The sequence below is a fragment of the Brassica rapa genome, chromosome A03 (genome assembly GCF_000309985.2).
Source record: "Brassica rapa cultivar Chiifu-401-42 chromosome A03, CAAS_Brap_v3.01, whole genome shotgun sequence".
Taxonomy (NCBI): Eukaryota; Viridiplantae; Streptophyta; class Magnoliopsida; order Brassicales; family Brassicaceae; genus Brassica; species Brassica rapa.
Genome location: NC_024797.2, coordinates 8,160,683 through 8,182,277, shown reverse-complemented (window position 1 = coordinate 8,182,277; position 21,595 = coordinate 8,160,683). Strand labels below are relative to the sequence as shown.

Sequence of the window (21,595 nt, the reverse complement as noted above, 5' to 3'; positions counted from 1 at the left end):
GGCTGTCTCTCCGAAAATGTTGAATAAGATAATATAATAGAAAAACTGTTACTGGAAACGAGTATACAATGAGGTGAGGTGACTATTTTTTAATGGAACAAGATCAAAATTAGAAAGCATCTTTCAAAAAAAAAGATAAAAATTAAACCTTTTTTCTTTGAGAACCGGAAAAATTAAACTTTCAGACAGAAAAAAGCCATCGAAGATTTTAAATGGTAGGTTTGTGAGCAGGCACACATTATATACACACATACATAAATATTGTAGAAGAAAGGTACATAACATAAGCACACACACAAAGCAGCTTTGTCCTCATGAGAATACATAAGACATAGCATCAGATTCGGTTGAATGTTATCATGCCAGACAGTAGAAGCAACCGATTTGATCGTTTTATTTTTTGGAAATCTAAACACACCATGATATGCATATTAGTATAATAATGGTAGATTTTTTTTTGTCACGGGTAAGAGGTAGATAAGCTGTTCCTCTCCAGGAGCTATTTAATTATTGTTGTGATCTTAATTGAATCCATTGATAACAATCAGATCATATTCTCAGTAGTGGAGATATAGAAAAACTCAACACCAATATATATCTGATCGTTCACCAAAAATCCGTTTGAAGCCTTGTGCAGTTCCTCCAGCGCCAAAAACTTGGGTTCCCCCTTTTGTCCATCAGAGCCAAACCAGAACTGCTGGCCTTTATCAAACAAGTAGAGATTAAACGTTAGCAAACGGCTTATATCTACAATGAAAAAATTATTAAAAAGAACAAAATTTGAAATTAAGGATATTAGTGATTTTTTCCCCTTCAAAAGGCCTATTAGAGCATTATTAATAGCACAGAAACCCCACTAGTCATGCTTTAATACCTATTTCATGGTGATTGCGTTTGAGTTGGTCCAACACTCGCAGTTTAAAGACGGCCAATGTTTTTGTATTTGGACCAGTCACGTAATCGGACGCATGCAAATACAAAGACAATGAATTTCCTTTCCCCTCTAAGGTTCCTTTTGGGTACATCCGTAGGTACCTGGTTAAAATGGAAAACAAAACATATATTCCCTTTCTTTTGTGAATATAGAAGTTTTATAAGAAAACTATTTCACACATATAGTTTTTTTTTTAATGTTTTCTATGAACTTTTAGATCTTTATAAAAAGTTATTAATTATTAATAAAAATTCAAAAATTCAAAAAATTATAATTAAGTTTATGTGGCTCTTATTGGTTTAAAGCTTTTAAAAATTAATAATCGCAAATAATAAAAGGCTTACACATTTTCTTAATGTGTGAAATCATCAAAAAACTATATTTAAATAACGAAGGTTGAGCACATTTTTTAATCTAACAAATGTTTTGGTCATATTGAAAATTGTACTTTAATTCAAAACGTATATTATCCCTACAGACTACAATATTGTATTGTTTGTATGTATGAAACATTAGTTGTAAAGTATAGATAAATGAATCGGTTTATATAAAATTTTTACTTCCCTGTGTTATGCAACCAAAAACGTATTATATATTGAAGCAGATGGAGCAAATACCATTTGCGTGGTCCAACCGTGAACTGGTACGAGGAATGATGTTCACTAACGAAGGTGGAAAAGTGAGTAATCTTCCAAGTGAATTTAGACTTGTTCCTCTCCACCTCCATCAGTTTAATGTTTTCTGCTGTCCCCATGGTTCGAGGGTTCCAGCCAACGTCGAGGGATTGCGGGTTGACGTTTGTGATCTCGGCTGAGAAAACCGATTTGTCGTTCACAGTATATAACTCCTGCATGTTCTTGACTGGGATGCTTACCAATAATGTAGTATTGTTTGCGTCGAAACAAAACCAAGTCCCTGACAATATAACATCGTAACATATATGAAAATAAAATAGAAATCATCAATAACAATTACTTGTGAAAAGTTAAGATAGATATACAGCGGTTGTGGTTAAGGAATGGAGAAGTAGCAGAGTATATGGTAAGTTTGACGTTGCAATTGACTTTCCAATTAGAACCGATACACTTGCTGTCCGTGATAACCAGAACATAGTACAGGCAGTCCTGCTGTTGCAAGATAACGATGTTCCTGTATTAACACGCATATTAATTAGGTTAAACTAATTTGATATAACCGTGCTGGGCAAGAGATATTGTATGACTCACCATTTTAGACCACCTACATAGAAATCCGATGACACACAATTCTCAACTTGTCGAGTCATTAGCTTAGACATTCCATCAACCAACATTAAGTGAACGTTGTTGTGGCTCTTTGCCTCTGCTCTGATGGTGTCTAGATATATAGAATATATGCAGATAAGCAAACATGTGGTAGACATAAATGATTTAAACTTATATCTATGGGCATGCCTACAAGTAAAACGAACCTTCAAGTGATAAAGTTTGACCCATTTCAAGATAATGGTCGTCTGAAACACTGCAGCTCTTGTTCTCTAAAAAAAAAACTTGTTGATCGGTAGTTCTTATTGCAGTGAGAAGGAAGTCTATGTATACCTGCATATATAGGCAAATTTCCAGACGAAGGGGGCTTCAATATAGAGGTGGGCTCAGAGGTGATCCGTCATGCTTCATCTGGATATCAACTTTCCGATTAACATTCGCTCCCCAAGCATCTTATATTTTGTGTCCACATATTAAACTTTAGGGAAAAGGTTAAAATTGTACATTGGAAACAATAAAAAGCGTTCTCTAGTTTATATATAAATTAACACTCCTTTATCGAATGTTCAATAATTTTTGGCAACACTAAGGAAAAAATGAGATGATATTTTTAAACGAATTTAAGTGATATTATTGTTTTATATTAAGAAAAAAAATCAAATTTTGACTCCATGTATTTGTTTATTTCCTTAAGAATTTTAAACATTTTTTTCGTTTTATATTTTTTTTTTACTAATTTCATTTTATGATTTTCAATTAAAATTTTTGCGGTCCAATATGTGCAATAATTTGGTGACTTTTGAATATATCCATTTGGCATATATGTACGTTTCAAAACGAGACATCACACCAGTATAGAAATGTTTGCATTGATATTTTTGCTTTATCAAAAAGCTTCAGAGCTATATTTTAACTTGCGCAGAATGAGTTTATGTAATATTAATATAAATTATATTTTATATTTGTATGTAATTTCCGTAATACAAATAAGAAATGACATGTATGAGGTAATATATAATAAACAGTTTATAATAATTAACTCTATTAGAAAAATATGCATTTTATATTTGCATGTCCGTTTTGGATTTATATGCTTGATATAAACCAGATTATTTGAAAATTTTGATGGACTCACCACATCTAATAGGCTATTGACGTTAATAATAGATGAATTTTAAAATTTTTTTGTTGTATTTTAATTGTTATTTAAAATTTATTAAATATAAACATCATTACCAATACATTTAACTATATTTTAACCAATAAAAATATATTAGAATATGAAATCAATAAATTTTGCATTGAAACGGAGAGAGTATGTTCCAAATATTATTATTAGCCCAATACTTTATATAACTAATATGTCACAAATTTTTGGCTGGATACAAATCAACTTCTAACACGAATTTGCAGTCCCAGGAATTTGATAACCTTAAGAACATTATTTATTCCTTTCTAATTAAGAGACATCACATCTTTTTTCAAGCAACATGAGAAATCAAACCTATGATACATAATTATTATGTATAGGATACTTTTCAATTGCTATTTTTCAAAATCAACAAAAAGGATTCGAAGAAGTAGATTCGATCATATCTAAAATCAATTATATCAAGAATTGAATTATATCCTCCGGTCACAACTACCCTACATTTTTGATGTTTACTTCCACAAACACTATTTATTCCAACGCTATCATCGAGAATCGAACATCTTGTGGCGGGCAATTTATTTCCAGTCGGTAAGATATATGCGTAGAGAGAATCCATTCTTTTGATAGTTAACCTAAAGAAATGGTCCCACGTGAGAAAAGAAACGAGACACCTACAAGGCTACAATTGTGTTTTCGGTATTCCCAGTACCACAATAGATATGCGTATGCGACTATTTTCTAATACACTAAGGGTTTGATTTGTTTTCCCCCAACCATCCGTAAACACGATTTTTATGGATAGTAACGATTGTTAGCATTTCGTAACAATCACAAACTGCTCTAAATCATTAAAAGCTGATTCCAACTAGCGTTTACAGTTGCGGGTGAATAAACAAATATTTTTTGAAAATATTTAAAATTTTATTCAAATTAAATATAAAATCTTTATATGTTTTGAAAATATTTAAAAATTTATTTAAATTTTAAAACTAAAATATTTTAAATAAAACATATAAACATTTTATTTTTTATTTTAAATTCACTAACATTATCATAATTAATTTTATAAAAACTTTGAACCAAGAATATTCAGTATAATTTTTAAACATTGATATATATATATACAGATATACATATATAAATTAAACAAAATATTCTTTGAAAAGTTATAATATAAATCTTCAAAACAAATTTTATTGAAATTATAACTTTCGTCTAAACTAAATAAATAAATAAATGAAATATTATTATTAATTATATTATATTTTTATTAATTAATTATATTATATTAATAATTATTATGTTTTATCATAATATTATGTTTTTGATATTTATAATGTTATAGTGTGTTAATATTGGCAATTTATTATTAAACCACTACAACATTTCATAATCAACCAGTCATAAATATTCCTCAGATCCACCAATTTCTAATTGTTACAATCACCCATATCTGTAAACTCCCGCAACGCAACCGCTGCGTTTCAACCAATCAGACCCTAAATAAAGAAAAAAAATTTGGTCAATGTTTGATTAATAATTCATTATGGTTTTATATTATGAACTCTAAATTTTGAATTACAGTATAACTTCTTTAAATTAATATTCTATAAATTAATATACACTAAAAATCTCTATAAAATAATATAATTTTATAGTCCCAAATTGAGTTTTTGGTTCAATTAGTATATCGATATTTCTATAAATTAATAAAAAAAATTATAATTTTGGTGTAGTCCCAAAATTATTAATTTGTAGAGGCTTCACTGTATAAGGAATGCGCTTTTATCAATTATATAGATTAATAAAGAAAAAGTGGCAGTACAATCAATTTCAGCTGTCTACTGTATATGGTCATGATAATATCGGTTATGATGTATATGAACTTAAAAATATCTAAATAACAAATGTATCTGAAACGGGTTTGGATATTTGTACCAAAAATAATCATATTATCCAATTCAGTTCAAATCTTTTGAATACAATTAGTTATATCACGACCCAAAATATATAACATTAATTGTGAAAAATAAATATTAATGTATAAAATGCAAGAATCAATACCCATGCGGGTGCGATCAATCTCTAGTTTATATTATAGTCTCACGTTTTGATTAGTATTGTATGTATCTAAATTATTTAAAATAATAAATTATTTGTGTATTAATTTCACTCATTATCTTATATTTTAATGACTATTCATAAATAAATTATGCTTAAATGTCAACAAATTAAAAACTTATGTGATGAAATGGTTTCATGAGAAGAGATGAAAGTTCAACTTTATTAGTATATATATATATATATATAAGTGAGATCCCTTATTTTATAATCATCCAATCATTTTTCTTAATGCAAAAATTCATATGCTTACAGCTAAATTTCTTGTAAGTATTCTCCGAGACACTCGTGCGAGTTTCCAAAAGTTAATCCCATAACACACAGTTTACAGAAGATGTTATATATGCAGAATCGTCCATCGATTTGAGTGTTAGAGGGAAAAATCCATCAAGGAATCGTTATCTGTAAAATTGTTCATTATATCTCACATTTGCAAATAGTGATCATCATATCATCTCCAACGGTTTATCTTATTTTCACTCTAAAATAGATTAACTATATATTGGAGTTGTGATATACTCCAATGGTACTCTATTTTAGAGTGGAAAATAAAGTGATGAACAAAAAAAAATAACTTATTCTATATATAGAATAAATATATTTTTTACTTATTTAGGGTGTCTCCAATCCCACTCGACTTTCTTACATTATATGATAATGTATTGAAGATTTGATTAGTGTTAAAAACAAAGTTTAGGTTTTTAATATCACATTTTTTCTCTTAAATTGGAAAAATGAAACATAAGTTAAATTAATTAACACAAATAAAAAAGAGTCGATCACAAGAACAAAGAAACGAGAAACAAACTTCAGAAAATAAAATTAAAACGAACAAAATGTATGAATATATATAGTCCTATATATAATTAAAAGATGAACCATGATCAAGCATATATCCTCATCTTGTTAATCACTTTGAAAACATCATCCACGTCATCGTCGTCGTCATCTTTGACCTTCTCTACACACCGCTCATTATCTTCCTGAAAACTGCCGTCACCGCCGCCACATCCTCCTCTGATGTCTGCAGCACTAGACTCGACTCTCATGAAGAAAGTACACAACAGAAGTGTTAAGATGAAACATATGATAAACTCTCTGGATGCAGCCATGGATCAGACACTTTCTCTTGTCTAAAACAAATTACAATATAGATTAGCCGAACTGCTTTAAAAGCTTTGGTTCTTTCTTTATTGTGTTGCTTTGTTATGTTTTTCACTTACAAGTATGCTTATATAAGAAATGGAATTTACTATTAATGGTATAAAGCGTTTCCTTTGCGCTGGTCTTAAGGCTAACTAACTGTTGCAGACTTGCAGTATTTGAAACTTATTTTCTCGTCCATAAAGTCATTTTCTTAGAAAATGAATTTCTTCAGTTTGGATATGAATATTCAAACTTACATTATTATTATTTTTTTTTTTCAAACTTACATTATTTAACATAGAAGTATCATAATGTACAGTTAAGTCGTTAAATTAGTTTTACACATTTTACCATCACCCGAAAATCCAAACCAGAACCAAACTGATAAACCAAATCAAATCTCTCTCTCTCTCTCTCTCTCTCTCTCTCTCTCTCTCTCTCTCTCTCTCTCTCTCTCTCTCTCTCTCTCTCTCTCTCTCTCTCTATATATATATATATATATATATATGTTTTCAAAGCTCTTCTACCAAAAAAACTTAGTTCTGATAAAAACATCCAACCACCTTTCGAAAATCTGAGTGGCCAAGTCATGAATATGCTTTTATTTATCTTTTTGTTTATAATTTAGTTGTAATCAATTTTAATTTTTTTTGCTTTACTTTAGTGACATTTTAAATAATATAGAACTTTAAAATAACAAATTTGGAGTTTCACTTCAGATTTTTTCTAAATTATTTCAGTTGTTTTACATGACAAATTTAGCGGATTTCAGGTAGAATACAAAAAAAATGCAACTAGAATATTTCTTGGGTATTTGCATGTGTTTATATATGGAACCGAATCAGTCCGACAAATATCTATGGACCAAAAACTTTATCCAAAAATTTGGATTCGATAAGAACCAATTCAATACTTACCGGATGACCCAAATGCCAGACATATGTTGTACGGATATCATAAACTCGCTTAGATCATATTTTTAGTACTATGCTCATAAATCTATTTCTTTTATTTTTAAATAAATCAGGTCGGTTCGGATTATCCATCCAAATATCTGAAAACTATTAATAATTAATCAAAAGTTTTGAAATATATAAATTAATAAAAAATCTGATAAAACTACTTAAACTATCTAAATAACAAAAGTAGTTTTTGCAACTGATTTTAAAAACTAAAGTATTTGAAGCCAAACTACGTCAAATGCTATATTAAGTGGACACTAAAGTCTTATCATTTTGCCACTCGCTTGTGCATGCAGTGCTACACTTACAAAAATCGATTTAGTGGTTATTTAGAGAAAACAAATAAAGACGTATTCAACTCCATGATGGAACTAGGGGTGGGCAGAAGAAACAAACCGAAGTGACTCAACCGAATCCAAAACGACTAAAACCAAACCAAAATATATGTCTCAATCATTCGGTTGAAGGTTGTATCAACCCAAATGATTCAATTTAGTTCTGATTTAAACTGAAATAAACCAAAAATCGAAGTACTTGTTTAACTAGGTTAACTAAATATATTAATAATAATAAGATTTAAGATATTTAACCGTTTGACATAAACAACTAAATATAATATTGTACATTTTACATATAAATGAATATGAGACACATAAATCGCAAAAAAAAAATCAAAGAATATGAATCTCACACTTTATCATCAAAATTGAAAAATTATGTATGTAAAATGAGCCTTGAAAATAATAAAATTAAATTATTAGATTATTTTTTACATTTTATTGTGATGTTTGATTTTACGTTTAAAAATAAAATTTAATAGCAACTAATGATTTATTTTGTCTTTTATAAATTATATTTTATAACCTAACCAAAACAAAATATAAATCAACTCGGCTGAGCTGAACAAACACAAACAAAACCAATCAGAACAACCAAACCAAACTATTTTAGGTTGACTTAGGTTAAAAATTTTTTAAATCCAGATAAACCGAACCAAACACGAATTTAAACCGAAATGTACACCACTAGATGGAACCCACTATGGACCTTGTCACGTGACCACACTGTACTCAGTATTATAGTGATAAACAGTTGGGCCTAACAATTCTATTCCATCGGCCCATCAACAAAAATCAAAAGAAAAGCATCGTATCCACATAACGATCTCTCTGATCGGCAAACATCTTCTTCTTCTCCGACGACGAACTCCACCGTCCCTCCGTCATGCCGGAGATCGACGCGTTATTTGAATCGATCAATGTCCGCGACCTTCTCGCCGGACACGACCTCAACGATCCGACGACTCCACTGTCGGCGCCGGATCTCCGTCTCCTCATAAACCGCTTACAGTCTCATTCCCTCCGGATCAAGTCCAAAGTCCAGTCCTACCTCGTCGCACACCACTCCGAATTCTCCGACCTTTTCTCGACCTGCCAAGACGCCGTCTCCAGGACTCGCCTGATCTCCGACGATGTCTCCGATGTCGTGGAGCTGGTTTCCGACAGGCCCGTTGATGTGGAGATTCGTAAAGTGGTCGATGAGATAACGGAGAAGACCAAGGAGGTGAGGTTGAAGAGAGAGTCGCTTGAGCTTGTGAGTGCGATCGTGGGGATCTGCGAGGCGGTGGAGGAAACGAAGGTGGCGTTGAGAGGAGGGAGGTTTAGATTCGCTGCTGAGAGGGTCAGAGAGCTGAAAGGAGTGTTGAGGGTTGGTGAAGAAGAGGAAGGAGGTGAGCCTGTGGCTTACGCTTTGCTTAGGAAAGAATGGTCTGATTGCTTTGACGAGGTGAGTCAATGGGTGTCATAAAAATCTAATCTTTCATGTGAAACGAGAAGCAATGAGTAAATGGGTATCATAAAAATCTAATCTTTTTTTTGTGAAATGAAGAACGATGGTTCAATGGGTGTCATAAGGTTCTAATCTTTCTTCTGAAACGAGAAGCAATGAGTTTAAAGTTGGAAGCTTTGTTGTTGTTAGTCTTTTATCTTTGCTTTTGTTTGTGTAAGAATGTGAGGGTTTAGAAGAAGTATGTCTGTGTTTGTAGATTCAAGAGGTGCTTGCAAGATTTATGGAAAGTGCAGTGCGTTTTGAGCTGGAGTCGTGTAAGCTCAGGATTAGTTATCAGCTAAGCGTTGGTGAGACTACTGGAATCGCTCTTACTACTGTTCTCGAGGCTATGGAGGTATGAATGTGATTGGACTTCTGTGTCTATTCTAGCAAAAGTCATAACATTTTCAACAAAAAAAATTTTCTTTCTTTTGGTATGAGTCATTTGTTTTCAGGCTATTTGAGTTTTGACTGTTCTGAATATTTCTAGGTGATTGGAATGTTAGACTATGGGCTTGCGAAAGCAGCGGACTCAATCTTCAAGCATGTCATTACCCCAGCTGTAACTCATGCATCTACCTTTAACGCCGTAGAAGATTCATGTAAAACCTCAGGGGATATAACCGAAGCGACATTACAGCTAGATCAATCCTCAGATCATAAGGTAGCTATTTCTATGGTAGAGATGGGATCTGCTCATTATCCCTCTCATGAATTCTATATTTTCTTCGTTGGTCCTTGTCTTCTAAACCTCTATTTTCTTGAATGCAGACTGAAGATGTGGATGGAGAGGCAATATATTCAGGAATTCTTAAGGTTGTTAAATTCATTTGCAGTTCCTTGTGCTTTGGAAACGTTACATGGATCCATTCTTTCGGGAGATTGACATGGCCAAGAATATCAGAGCTAATTATATCTAAATTTCTTTCAAAGGTTCGTTTTTATAACTCGGAAAACATGATGAAGTTTGTTCCTTAGAACTGCGATTGTAGGTTGTTAAAAGCTTGTTGTTCCTTTTGGAGTCAGGTTGTCCCAGAAGACGCTTCGAAACTTGCCGACTTTCAGAAAGTTATTGAGAGGACTTCTCAATTTGAAACAGCTCTGAAGGAATTGAATTTCGTTTCACCATCTGATGCGGAGGGGAGGCTCAGCAAATATGCTGAAAATGTTGAGGTTCATTTTGCATCCAGAAAGAAGATAGAAATTTTAGCAAAAGCAAGAAGTTTGATGTTGCAGTGTAACTTTACGATTCCCAAGGTGAGCTTATCGTCTTTATCTACCGCATGAACATGTTAATAATCATGACTGTGTAATCCTTTTTTCAGGGACTTGCTATGAGGAACGCCAGTTTTAAGTCTGGTGGTGCAGAATCTTTAGATGAAGATTCGTCGAAGCACATAGTTCGCTTACTTTTTTCATCTGAAGTGTGTATGGTGTCGGAAGCTGCTTCTCAACTTATGCATTTGGTGCATAAGACTCTCGAGGTAGATCTTTTGGACTTGTGAAATTCAGTATTAGCATTTTTCAGACATGGTTGGGATAATAAACTCATTTTTTTCTGCAGGATGTTTGTGTGTCTTCTGCAAGAGTTGCAACAGAGTGTTACCATGCTGCTCGAGATTCTATACTTCTGTATGAAGCTGTTGTTCCTGTCAAGGTCAGTGAAAGAGAACTTTTAACGAACATACACTTGAAAATCTTTCACGAATATGCGTAAAATCTTATAGTATTTCTTCCTTGATCTCTCTGAAATGTGAAGCTAGAGAAACAACTCAATGGCATCAATCAGGCCGCTGCTCTTCTGCACAACGATTGTCTTTATTTGTTCGAAGAGATACTTGGACTTGCTTTTGAGGTATGGACTTTGAACTTTCTTTGATTGAGAAACCAACGTTCTCTTCTTAAACAGCTTTATTTTGGCTATGCTTCTTCTCTGACTATAACATCATTTTTGTTTCACAGTATCGTGCTAGCTTCCCTAGCTCCATCAAGGAACATGCAGTATTTGCTGACGTAGCCCCAAGATTTAAACTGATGGCAGAAGAAGTCTTGCAAAGACAAATTCAGCTAGTAGTTTCGAGTTTGCAAGAGGTGAATTTCTTTGTAAAAGTAGTATTATGTGAAGTTTAAAAGAGCATTGATTCTTCATCTAACAATTTTTGCATCTATATCATCAGGCTATAGACAGTGCAGATGGATTTCAGGATACTCATCAAATGAAGCAATTTGAATCTGCAAAATTTAGCATTGAGCAGGTAAATACTCTTTATTGATTTTATGTGTTCTTCTTACCTTATTTCGTATACAGTGTCATTTTTATGAGAGATTGAAATTGTTTCATAGGTTGTGTTCAGTCTAGAGAAAGTGCATATGATATGGGAGCCAGTCTTACGGCCCAAAACTTACAAACAGAGCATGTGCCTGGTTTTAGAGTCGGTCTTTCGCAGAATAACTAGAGACATTCTTCTTCTGGATGACATGGCTGCCGATGAAACTTTTCAGGTAACTGTTTCTCTTTGCTACTCCCTTGTGCAATGCAACTTTATAACTGGCTACTTACAATGGTTTTGCTTTTTCACAGCTACAAAGACTGATTCACCTCATGTTTGAGAATCTGTCTTCTTTGCTCGGTTCGTTGAAGTCTGCAGACGAAACTTCTCGTCCTCTTGATGATCTCATACCGTCTTTGCGTAAAAGCCGGAAACTAGCTGGCATGTCTTTACTAACTTTGTTTACTTCCCCTCTCAATTTTAACACTAAGCTTTGGTATATGCTCAGTGAAATTTTTGTTTGTGTTTCTCATTTACAGAACTATTGGATATGCCTCTGAAGTCTATAACTTCAGCTTGGGAAAGTGGCGAGTTGCTTAGTTGCAATTTTACAAGAACAGAGGTACTATCTTTTTTTTTTTTCTAACTTGATCTGCCTCTTGAAGACATTTGCTGTTTATCAAGTGTTTTTCTTTTCTACGAGTTGTTTCCATCTCTCGTCTGAAAGCCTTGTGATGACAATTGTTGCAGGTACAAGATTTCATCAAAGCTATATTTGCAGATTCTCCACTGAGAAAAGAATGTTTGTGGAGGATAGAAGACGTAGTCAACTAGTAGCAGGAAATGATAAAAAAACTTATAGACCTGAGAAGAAGAAGTGAGCCTTATTGGCAGAAGAGTCGTGAAGCCCTTGTATCATAAGAAATTAAGAATATACCATGTAAGAGAGTTTAAGTTTTAGGATTAAAAGTGAGTTCCAGGTTTAGGAAATTGACCGATTAATGCAAAAGTATAAATGGACCAAAATTATCTCATTATGGCTTATTTTCCCAGTTTCTCTAAAATTAATTATAGATGTGTGGTTCGATGATGACACTAAATACATCCAACCAAGGCTATAAGCATTATGTTCTTTGTTATCCAATCAAATGGATAATATAAGAACAAAACTTAGGTTCACCCCCTATGGTGAATTCTCTAAATCAACCAAAATGCCAGATAGTACTAGTAAAAAAAGGAAAATAAAACTAAAAAGAAAAAAAGGAAAATAGCTAAAAGAAAAAAAAAGAACACGCCGCTAACGAAGAAATAGAACGGGATATTTGTTTCATCTCTTAGGTTTTGAGAATTCTCTTGAAATTTGATAGCAGGAAACAACTTCCAAATAATTATTTCTTACTTTCGTAATGATACACTAAAGTTCTTTATTATTATGATCTCGGGAAGTGGCAACGTTCATGACGACATCTTCATATTATTTAGCGAAGAGGAAGGTAATAAGTTAGTTGTCTCAAAGAAGACATGATTAACACAATCTCTGTCAAACACTGTAAACAGAAAGAAAATGGAAACTGTTTTTTTTAATTCTTTAATTATACATCATGCATATATAGCTGACTCTCAGATTTTCCGCAGTGAAGCCAACCTTTTTTCAAGCTCATCCTATTCAGAGCTGCAAGTTTTGAATTTATGCAAGAGTTTTATAAGTTTTCAAAGTTCGATTAACTTACAGTGACCAAACATGAGCGCAGACATTACCTGTTGGTAGTAGTAGCAGGAGGAGCTGCGGTTTTTTGTACCGATCCGACCTTTTGGAACTGATGATAACTGTTCAAACAAATAAACAAAAAGACAAATTTTATTAGTCTTTGACTAAACCTGAGGGAGAAAAAAATCCGAAACGACCTCATTGGCAGAGCGAAACCTAACCTGAGATGCAACTCCAACACCAATCTCATCAAGAACCTGCTTGGCAAGGTCTTCTGTTTTCTTCAGCCTCATCTTTGTCAACCGTTTAATCAATTGCCTCTGAGAGCATCTATATCTGCAACACACAGCATATAACAAACCAACTAACATTTGATTGTCTGATAGAAAGAATCTAAATCAGATAAACTAAGCTCTTGAGATCAAAGAGATGTTTTGTTTTACCGTCATGTCTAGCTGTGCCGATTCTTTCTGGAAATCCTTAATCACTTTGCCTTGTTTCCTTGGTGCCATTTGATTGTCTGATAGTTTTGGTTGCACCTTTCATAACACAAGGCAGTAAAGCACAAATCTACTTGCCTCGTTTTTCTAGTTTTAGTTGTTTTCTTGATTTCTGCAACTAGTCTACTTCTCATGATTGTGACTTGACAATGTCAATAGAACCGTAAAGAAAACTTATGTCCATGATATATGTTATTTACCTCCAGCTGAAGAGATGAAATCTCTTGTTCGATACATGCGTCAACATTGGAATATTTTTAAACACTGAGGTCAAAAGCTTAGCTTTTTTTTTGCTTAATGGTTTGTTTAGAACACATAACGGAGACGTAAAGAAAGAGCTTGTAAAATCAGTGATCAATCAGAACTTATCCTCTAGTCCAAACAACCGAAGAGTTTAAAGTCAGACTTTAGAAACAACCCATTCAGCTCTTTTACTAGCAGCAATGAAGTTATATTTTATCACAAATTTCCGATTTTCTTGGCAACCAAACACAGTTCTGGCTAAAGCAGAAGTTAAAATCAAAGCTTCTATCTTCTCTGTAGGCGATGAAGAAGAAGAAGCATTGACGGCGTTAACAAGTGTCGTGACTTTTCTTTTGTCTAACCTATTTTCTTTTTAAAAAAATAATTTAGTATCTTTTTTTACTAGTCCTATGTGGTATTTTGATTGGTGTTAAGGATTGTGGTGAATTAGAAGGTTCACCATAGGGGGTGAACCCAAGTTTTGTTCATAATACATTTGTCACAAAAGCATTATGAATGACAAATGCATTATGAAAAGCAATGTTAATGCTTTCTAAATACTCTTTGCTCAATGTTATTATATAAAACTTTTAATAGAACATTTACATTTATAATTTATAAAATTAAAAATGTATAATTAATTTATTTTATTTAATAATATCATAAAATTATGTTTATATCCAAAAAAAATTATTTTGAAAAAAATTTAGCTTAAAAAATATATTTCACATTTAAAAATATAATTTAGATTATAACATTTAATTATATTTTATATATGAAATATTACTTTTTAAAGAAATATTTTAATCGTAAATTATTTTAAATATACAAATTTATTTTTTGATGTAAACATAATTTTATGATATTGTTAAATAAAATGGATTAATTATATATTTTTATTAATTTATAAATTATAAATGTAAATGCTCTACTTAAAAAATAATATGTTGCATTTAAAATATAATTAAATTATATTTTTAGTGTAATTGTTTTCTTAAACTAAAAAAATTTAATTGTAAAATTTATTTAAAATATAAATTTATTTATGATATTATTAAATAGAATAAATAAATTATATATTTTTCTTAAATTTATATATTAATATATATATTAGAAATATATATTCATAAAAATAAATTTATATATATATTATCTAAAAATTAAATATATAATATATTAATTTTTATAATATTTTTAAATATCATGTTCCTATTGCTCTACAAATCGTTTTATCAAATAGTTTAAAGAAATCATACAACTTCTGTAGCATACTGCTTGTATAGCACATTGCTACTATTTTATCATCAACACTGCCAATCAAGGCCTAAGAATAAGCCAGTTCACCTACTTAAAACACGTTTTAAAAACAACGAGTTAAAGAAACATGTCTAAAATCCCCGATTGATTGCGAGTCTCTCCCAATTCTCTCAAGCAGTCGTCCTTGACAAATCTAGATCTGAAGTTCATAATCAAATTTAGCTGGATTTGTTTGGTGGTTAGAGGTCTAATGGAGCAGATAGTTCTGGGGATACTAGGAGTTTTGTTTCGGTGTTTCTTCTCCAACCTCCATTACCTATGTATTTATTATTTCTGCATCTTTTTATGGTGCTTTTGAAGTGAGAACTTAGTTCTTCTAAATACTGGGGTGGAACCTCCTTCCAGAAGCGGATCATGTGTCGTTTGGATCTGATTCTGCTTTCATTTTCCCTTTTGTGTGGTATTTGTTTTTCATGGAGGTTTTGGGATCTGAATCGTCAATCCCGACTATCTACTTGATTTGTATTTTGTAGTTCAGTTTGTTCAACGGTAACACAACTGAAGCTAACTCGAGATAAAATTGATCATGGTAACTGAAGAAGAAAACGTATCTAAACTATGAGAATTATTGTCGTAATTTTTTTGAAGGTATTAGAAGTATGTTTGCTATTGCTGGAACGGAAACACCTAATTCACATTATTTTCGAAACAAAACCACCTTGGTATTGCTAATGTGTCATCAGCTTTCCTATTTTCCGGTGTGAAAAGACCATTAGTTTTTCATTATTTGTCAAATTTTCGATGTAAATGTTACAAATCAGTTTTAATAAAACAGTGTTTAAACAAAAAGGCAAGTTAATGTTCAAAAATCTATATATATATATATATATAAAAATGTTGGTCTCACTCCTGTGCTGCCACCTCAGAAATTCGTTGCTTGAGGAGGCGACACGTGTCCAATGCAGGCAAAACTCACCGTATCACTAATCCAAATATTTCCGTCTGCTTCGTTACCCGTTTGTAACATTTTTGGGCTTTAGGTCAAGAATATTAGTTCGAGCAGCTCTAACCCTCGCTAAGCGTCTCCATCTGAATTTTAGGGTTCTTCCCATTTGTCTATCTATGTCATTGGGTAGACTGATTTGCTTAAGTCGGTGTGATAATTTTGCCAGTGGTTCTCCGATCAACCGCAAAAGAAAGCCGATGTCTATGTCATATCGATTGGAGTTCTTATCACCGGCCATCGGCTTTTTGGCACCGTTGCAGAATCTGTCTACATTCAAGCATTGTCATTAACGCTCTCATTAACACCATCTCCCCCACTCCTCGCAAGATCTCTCATTCAATACATCCCCTCCTCCCCATTGTGTGATTCTACAATTATAAATATGTGAGTTTCTATCTGTGAAATTATCAGTTCTCATCGTTCTCACATGTTACGATGTTCATTGTTGATTGAAGCTTAAAGGTTTGTTCATTTTAAATCTCAACACTTTCCTCTGTTATTTTCAGTGTCTATCTCTTTTATTATTTAATTTACTCATGTGTGCAGAGAAAAGACTTTCTCAGTTCACTAATAGATCATGTTCACGATTCTTGCTGTAAATATTTGGAGTTTCTCTTCTGAATTTGACGGAACCAAACAGTTGTGGTGGCGGAATGGTCGGTGTTGGTGGAACTACTTCCGCCACCGGCTACGCTTCTCCAAACGATGTAGGTGACTACTACCTCAAGTCTCGCGGCTTCAACGGCCTCTTCTCTCAGATCGAGGTCCCTTTTTTATTACCTTCTTCTTCTTTTTTGAAACTAAGATTTGAATTCTCAAACTTCCATTGTTCTGCTTCTTTGGCTTGCTCGCAGTTATCGTTCTCTGATTCCAGTTTACGAGACCGCAAATTGATGTCAAAGGTTCGTTCTACTAAATGATCATAGCTTTGTTTGAAGGATCTTTCTTGAAACCTTATTATATTCTTTTGGTTGGATGATATGATGCAGAGCGAAGCAATGGTTGTTGTGTATACTAAAAAAGAAAGAGATGGAATACTTTCTGAACTCTTCCGTAGTGAGGTTGTTTTGAATTCTCTGAATCCTAAATGGATTAAGAAGCTCACACTCTCTTATCAGTTCGAGCTTTTCCAGACATTGCTGTAAGTTGCTTTTAAAAACATCAACCTTAATATAAATTTTCTCACTTTATGACCATTTCTATTCTCCCTGCGCAGGTTTCGTGTGTGTGATATTGACACTCAGTTTCAAAACTCAAGGGATGAAGTATATTCAGATTATCTCATTATGCATTCTCATGTTCCATTCTTCTACTTGAAAATGTGTTACAATTCATGATTGGGGGAGTTTCATTTCAGATGCTTAAGCTCGATGAGCAGCAGTTTCTCAGCGAGGCAACCTGTACATTGTCTGAGGTATCTATTTATTATCCACTGCTGAACATGTACGTTGATAAACTGAACTGTGTCCTTATTGGATAAAGTTAGAAGAAACCAGTACTGCTTAACGGGACAAAACAATGGTCATGATTCATCCTAATCGAGAGCTTTTGTTTATTAAGCTATAGTTTTGTTTTATTATAAAGAAACTATAACCTATGGCAGAAAACAATGGTTATTAGTTCTGATGAGGGAGCTCTAATGGGTTTTAAGCTAGAGCTTTTGTTTGTTGTAGTTCTGATGGTTTTATTCCATTGTTTTGCACAGATGGATGTTCAATCTTAACCAACTATAGAAACTCTTAATGTTCAGTGTGAGTATATGGATGTGAGGACTTGACAGAAACACAAGTAGAAGAGTAAAGTGCAACTATTTGTTCGGAAGGATGAAGAATGTTTAATCATGTTTTGTTATGTTCTGTACTTTTCCGTTTAATTATGTTTTGTGGAATTCTTAGTTCACTCAGCCACGTTATGCATTTTGTTATGCTTCACAGTAGCTCATAATGAAATACAAAAAACATTTTCTTTAGCTCATATATTTGATGTTATGCAAAACAACATCATATGACCAAATACTAACTAAAAGTCTAAAACACATACAAGTAAAATTTATTAATTAGAAAAATATATCAACGTCTTAAGTTTTAAATTACATGAAAAGTTAAAAAAATACATTTTCTAAGAATTATACAAAAAAACTAAAACAAATTAAACAAACATAGAGTGAACAAGTTTTACATAAACAAGAATTTGATGATTAAATTTTGGTTTAAGAATAGAAATCGTAAACGGGTATAAGTTAAAAGGATTTATATAAACGGGTTGTAAACAGTTCTAACATAAATAGATATTAAGCTTATGTGTGTTAAAAAAGCTGGAGATAAACACACTGGACAAGTCCAACGAGGATAGTGATATATCCAGCGGGTTTGATGAATCTCTTGAGACATTACCAAGATGAATACTAAACGTTGTGATGGTGCTGTTTTATTTTGGCAAAACAATATTCTAACTAAAATTAAATTGGTAGGGATGAAAAAAATCGACAACAGAAGTACAGAACCAAGACCTTGGCCGAAGTCACAAGCGACTACGGGAGAAAAAAACTTTATCAAGAGTCACATCTTGATCATGGGTAAAGCCATCAGGTATATATTACAAACTAATATGGTTACTAAAAATATTTTTATATTAATTAACTGAAGGCATAGAAAAATACTTTTATATTACACATGTGATGGATGGTTCGCTGGCTGCACAATGTGAGATTAAAGGGGTACTACATATGGCTGTTAATGGACATCTTCGAGTGGGAGAGAGGGTATAAAATGAGGTTTGGGCTCTATTATGTAGATTTCAATGATAACTTGAAACGACACATGAGGTCATCTGGAAGTGGCTTAGTGATTTTCTTGATTCGAAAGAGTCTCTCGACAAATGCTACTTCGAGGGCCATTGTGAGAAAGAATATGCTCCCAAGCGGTTCAACACACTGAGTATTTGGATCCTGATAATTGGAGTTTAACCTACGCGAGCGATATCTGAAGAAATTATCAAAGTATGATATGATCATCGATCTACTCTTTTCGGATATAATATATAGTAAAGCTTCAGCTAATCATATAGTTTATAAAATAAAATAAGCAATCATAAAAAATAATACTTCATTCATACTATATAACCATATATTTCTAAATAAATATTGTTATCTCATAAATACATCTTACCGCTGATGATTCATACCTTCTCATATTTTATTGTGAAAATCAAATTTTATATAAAACAAAATAAATCAAGTAAATAACAGAAAATTAATGATGCCAATTGATGGTAAGTATTGATGTGTCAAAATGTAGATTGTATATCATGTTGTTGAAATCTTATAAGAAATTCCAATTTATTTGGTTGTAAATATTTTCCTAATCTATATAATTTTTTTTTAAGAAACTAAATGACTAAATATAAAAATTTCTTTACAACAATATTTGACTAATAAAAAAATATACAGAAATGTGTAAAATAAATACATAGTTTACGGTATAAATATATTTAAAATCTCTGCAAACCATGTCAAATTTTTAGTATTTCGGTAATGAAAATATAAATAGTACCAATTTCTACCTGTGGGTCCTCCAAATATTGACAACAAAAACACCTTGGTAGCTAATCTCGAGTGGGACATAGGAACAATTATGAATTTCTTCCTCCAAATCTGAAATCCTAAATTTAAGAGTTAAGAGCAAGCAAGAAATGGTTTAGAGATGCTCATATTTGTTCCTAACAAATAATAGAGTTTATTTTACTAAAACCAAGTATCACCTATTAATAAATTTAAGAAATGAGATCAATGAACATCAGGAACAATATTCCCAACCTAGGAACACCATTTCCAATCTAACTGGATGGTTAATCTTTTGATTGCCAGTTTCTCACCAAAGTTGAGATTTTCTTTTTGGAAATTTATGCAAAAGCCTTTCGCCTGGCAAGAACTTCAAAAAGAGTCATATACATTAATTATTAGATACAAATTATTCAACTAGAATTGACAACACAACTCAATCGTGGTGATGTCATATAAGCAAAAATTCAAAACAAAAATTACTTACAGACAAACAAACCAACAACTTAAATTAATAAAATAGTACATCTCTTGCAAAGGTAAACCTAAAGTATAAATCACGAAATCACATAAAAAAATTAACCTAGATCACAAGTAAAGTATATCCCGCCCGTAGGGCGGGCTGACCCTAGTAAAAAATAAAAGAAGTGCATTGATCCTTTAGCTCCGGTGTCAGCGTCAAAAGCTCATAAAATTTTATTAATTTATAGAATAATTAATTTACAAAAAGTTTCATTTTTAGTTTTCTCTATTTTTAGAATATATTGTTTTATAAATTAAGAAAATAGTTGGTTTATGTATATATATTAATTAAATTTTAGAAATTTGACTTTTATTTTGTTTGTTATAATATTTGGTATATAATAAATATGTTTCAATGAATTTAAATGTAGTTTTAGATATAATTTTACTAACTAAGTACTATCAAAATATATTGAAGTGTTAAGAAGAGATAAATTTCACTGTGAATATAATACAATATTCAGTTTGTACTTATATAAAAAGTTATATATAAATTATTAATTTATAATTTTAGTGTGACTGTATATTTAGATATTATTTTTTTTTTAAATATTATCTTATCTTATCGATTAGTATCATATTTTGAATCGGTTTTATTAATTTAGCGTGTTTATTAATTTATCGAGTATTAGTTTATAAAGTTTCTATTGTAGTATGCTAGTGCATTTTAACCTAGCAACGCTGTTTTTTTCTTTTAAAAGGGTTGGAAGTCAACTTAATAAACATTATTTGTAATTGACCCTGACTTATATTCCTAGAGGTATGAATGGTCGGACTTCATAAGGACTTGAGGATGTGATCCTGATTTATATTCCTAGAAGTATGAAACTATAAATGGTCGGACGAATGCACTGGCGAAAGAAGCAAGAACTAGATGCTATATTTTTTCCTATATAGATAAGACACGTACACACGGAGATGCTCCTCGAAGAATCGGTTCGTCCGAACAATACTTGATCTAAGTAAAATGGGCAGTTGACAAAAAAAAGTATTATCACTACATTTAGTCTCAACAAAAAATTATGACATAATTTTTGAAAATGATGATAGGATATTAATCTAATTATGACATGTACAAATTTCATTATAATGATTTACGTTTTTGGCAAGTTTTTTCTAATATGGTAATTACTATTAATTCAT

The 21,595-nt window shown here is 31.9% G+C and overlaps 4 protein-coding genes across 8 annotated transcripts; 2 read left to right on the top strand and 2 right to left on the bottom strand.

The window, feature by feature from the left end:
* Window positions 1–216: 216 nt before the first annotated feature.
* On the bottom strand, window positions 217–2,683 carry LOC103857469. Of its 2 annotated transcripts, XM_009134657.3 has the most exons (7): window positions 2,512–2,683; window positions 2,385–2,450; window positions 2,161–2,290; window positions 1,935–2,083; window positions 1,552–1,849; window positions 875–1,035; window positions 217–702 (listed from the first exon to the last, which is right to left on the bottom strand). In XM_009134657.3, the coding sequence occupies exons 2-7, from the start codon at window positions 2,407–2,409 to the stop codon at window positions 545–547; spliced, it is 921 nt and encodes a 306-aa protein (XP_009132905.1). In that variant the 5' UTR covers window positions 2,410–2,450; window positions 2,512–2,683; the 3' UTR covers window positions 217–544. The 2 variants fall into 2 exon arrangements, with proteins under 2 accessions (XP_009132905.1, XP_009132904.2); XM_009134656.3 differs by having other exon boundaries at window positions 2,385–2,641.
* Window positions 2,684–6,178: 3,495 nt separating this feature from the next.
* On the bottom strand, window positions 6,179–8,436 carry LOC103857468 (protein RALF-like 17). The gene has a single exon (XM_009134655.3). It carries the CDS (start codon window positions 6,562–6,564, stop codon window positions 6,337–6,339), a length of 228 nt encoding a protein of 75 aa, XP_009132903.1. The 5' UTR covers window positions 6,565–8,436; the 3' UTR covers window positions 6,179–6,336.
* Window positions 8,437–8,674: 238 nt separating this feature from the next.
* Window positions 8,675–12,701, top strand: LOC103857467 (centromere/kinetochore protein zw10 homolog). Its single transcript, XM_009134654.3, has 14 exons — window positions 8,675–9,345; window positions 9,605–9,742; window positions 9,878–10,051; window positions 10,159–10,320; window positions 10,414–10,644; window positions 10,713–10,871; window positions 10,952–11,044; window positions 11,147–11,242; window positions 11,350–11,478; window positions 11,565–11,642; window positions 11,731–11,889; window positions 11,969–12,098; window positions 12,197–12,279; window positions 12,408–12,701. Exons 1-14 carry the CDS (start codon window positions 8,785–8,787, stop codon window positions 12,489–12,491), a joined length of 2,277 nt encoding a protein of 758 aa, XP_009132902.1. The 5' UTR covers window positions 8,675–8,784; the 3' UTR covers window positions 12,492–12,701.
* Window positions 12,702–15,141: 2,440 nt separating this feature from the next.
* Window positions 15,142–18,345, top strand: LOC103857466 (protein BONZAI 2-like). 4 transcript variants are annotated; one of them, XM_009134651.3, is made up of 7 exons: window positions 15,181–16,755; window positions 16,918–17,135; window positions 17,226–17,273; window positions 17,361–17,512; window positions 17,588–17,636; window positions 17,729–17,785; window positions 18,077–18,345. In XM_009134651.3, the coding sequence occupies exons 2-7, from the start codon at window positions 17,025–17,027 to the stop codon at window positions 18,092–18,094; spliced, it is 435 nt and encodes a 144-aa protein (XP_009132899.1). In that variant the 5' UTR covers window positions 15,181–16,755; window positions 16,918–17,024; the 3' UTR covers window positions 18,095–18,345. The 4 variants fall into 4 exon arrangements, with proteins under 4 accessions (XP_033144301.1, XP_033144299.1, XP_033144300.1 ...); XM_033288410.1 differs by having other exon boundaries at window positions 15,142–16,833; window positions 16,918–17,273; XM_033288409.1 differs by having other exon boundaries at window positions 15,145–16,755; window positions 16,918–17,273.
* The last annotated feature ends 3,250 nt before the right edge of the window (window positions 18,346–21,595 follow it).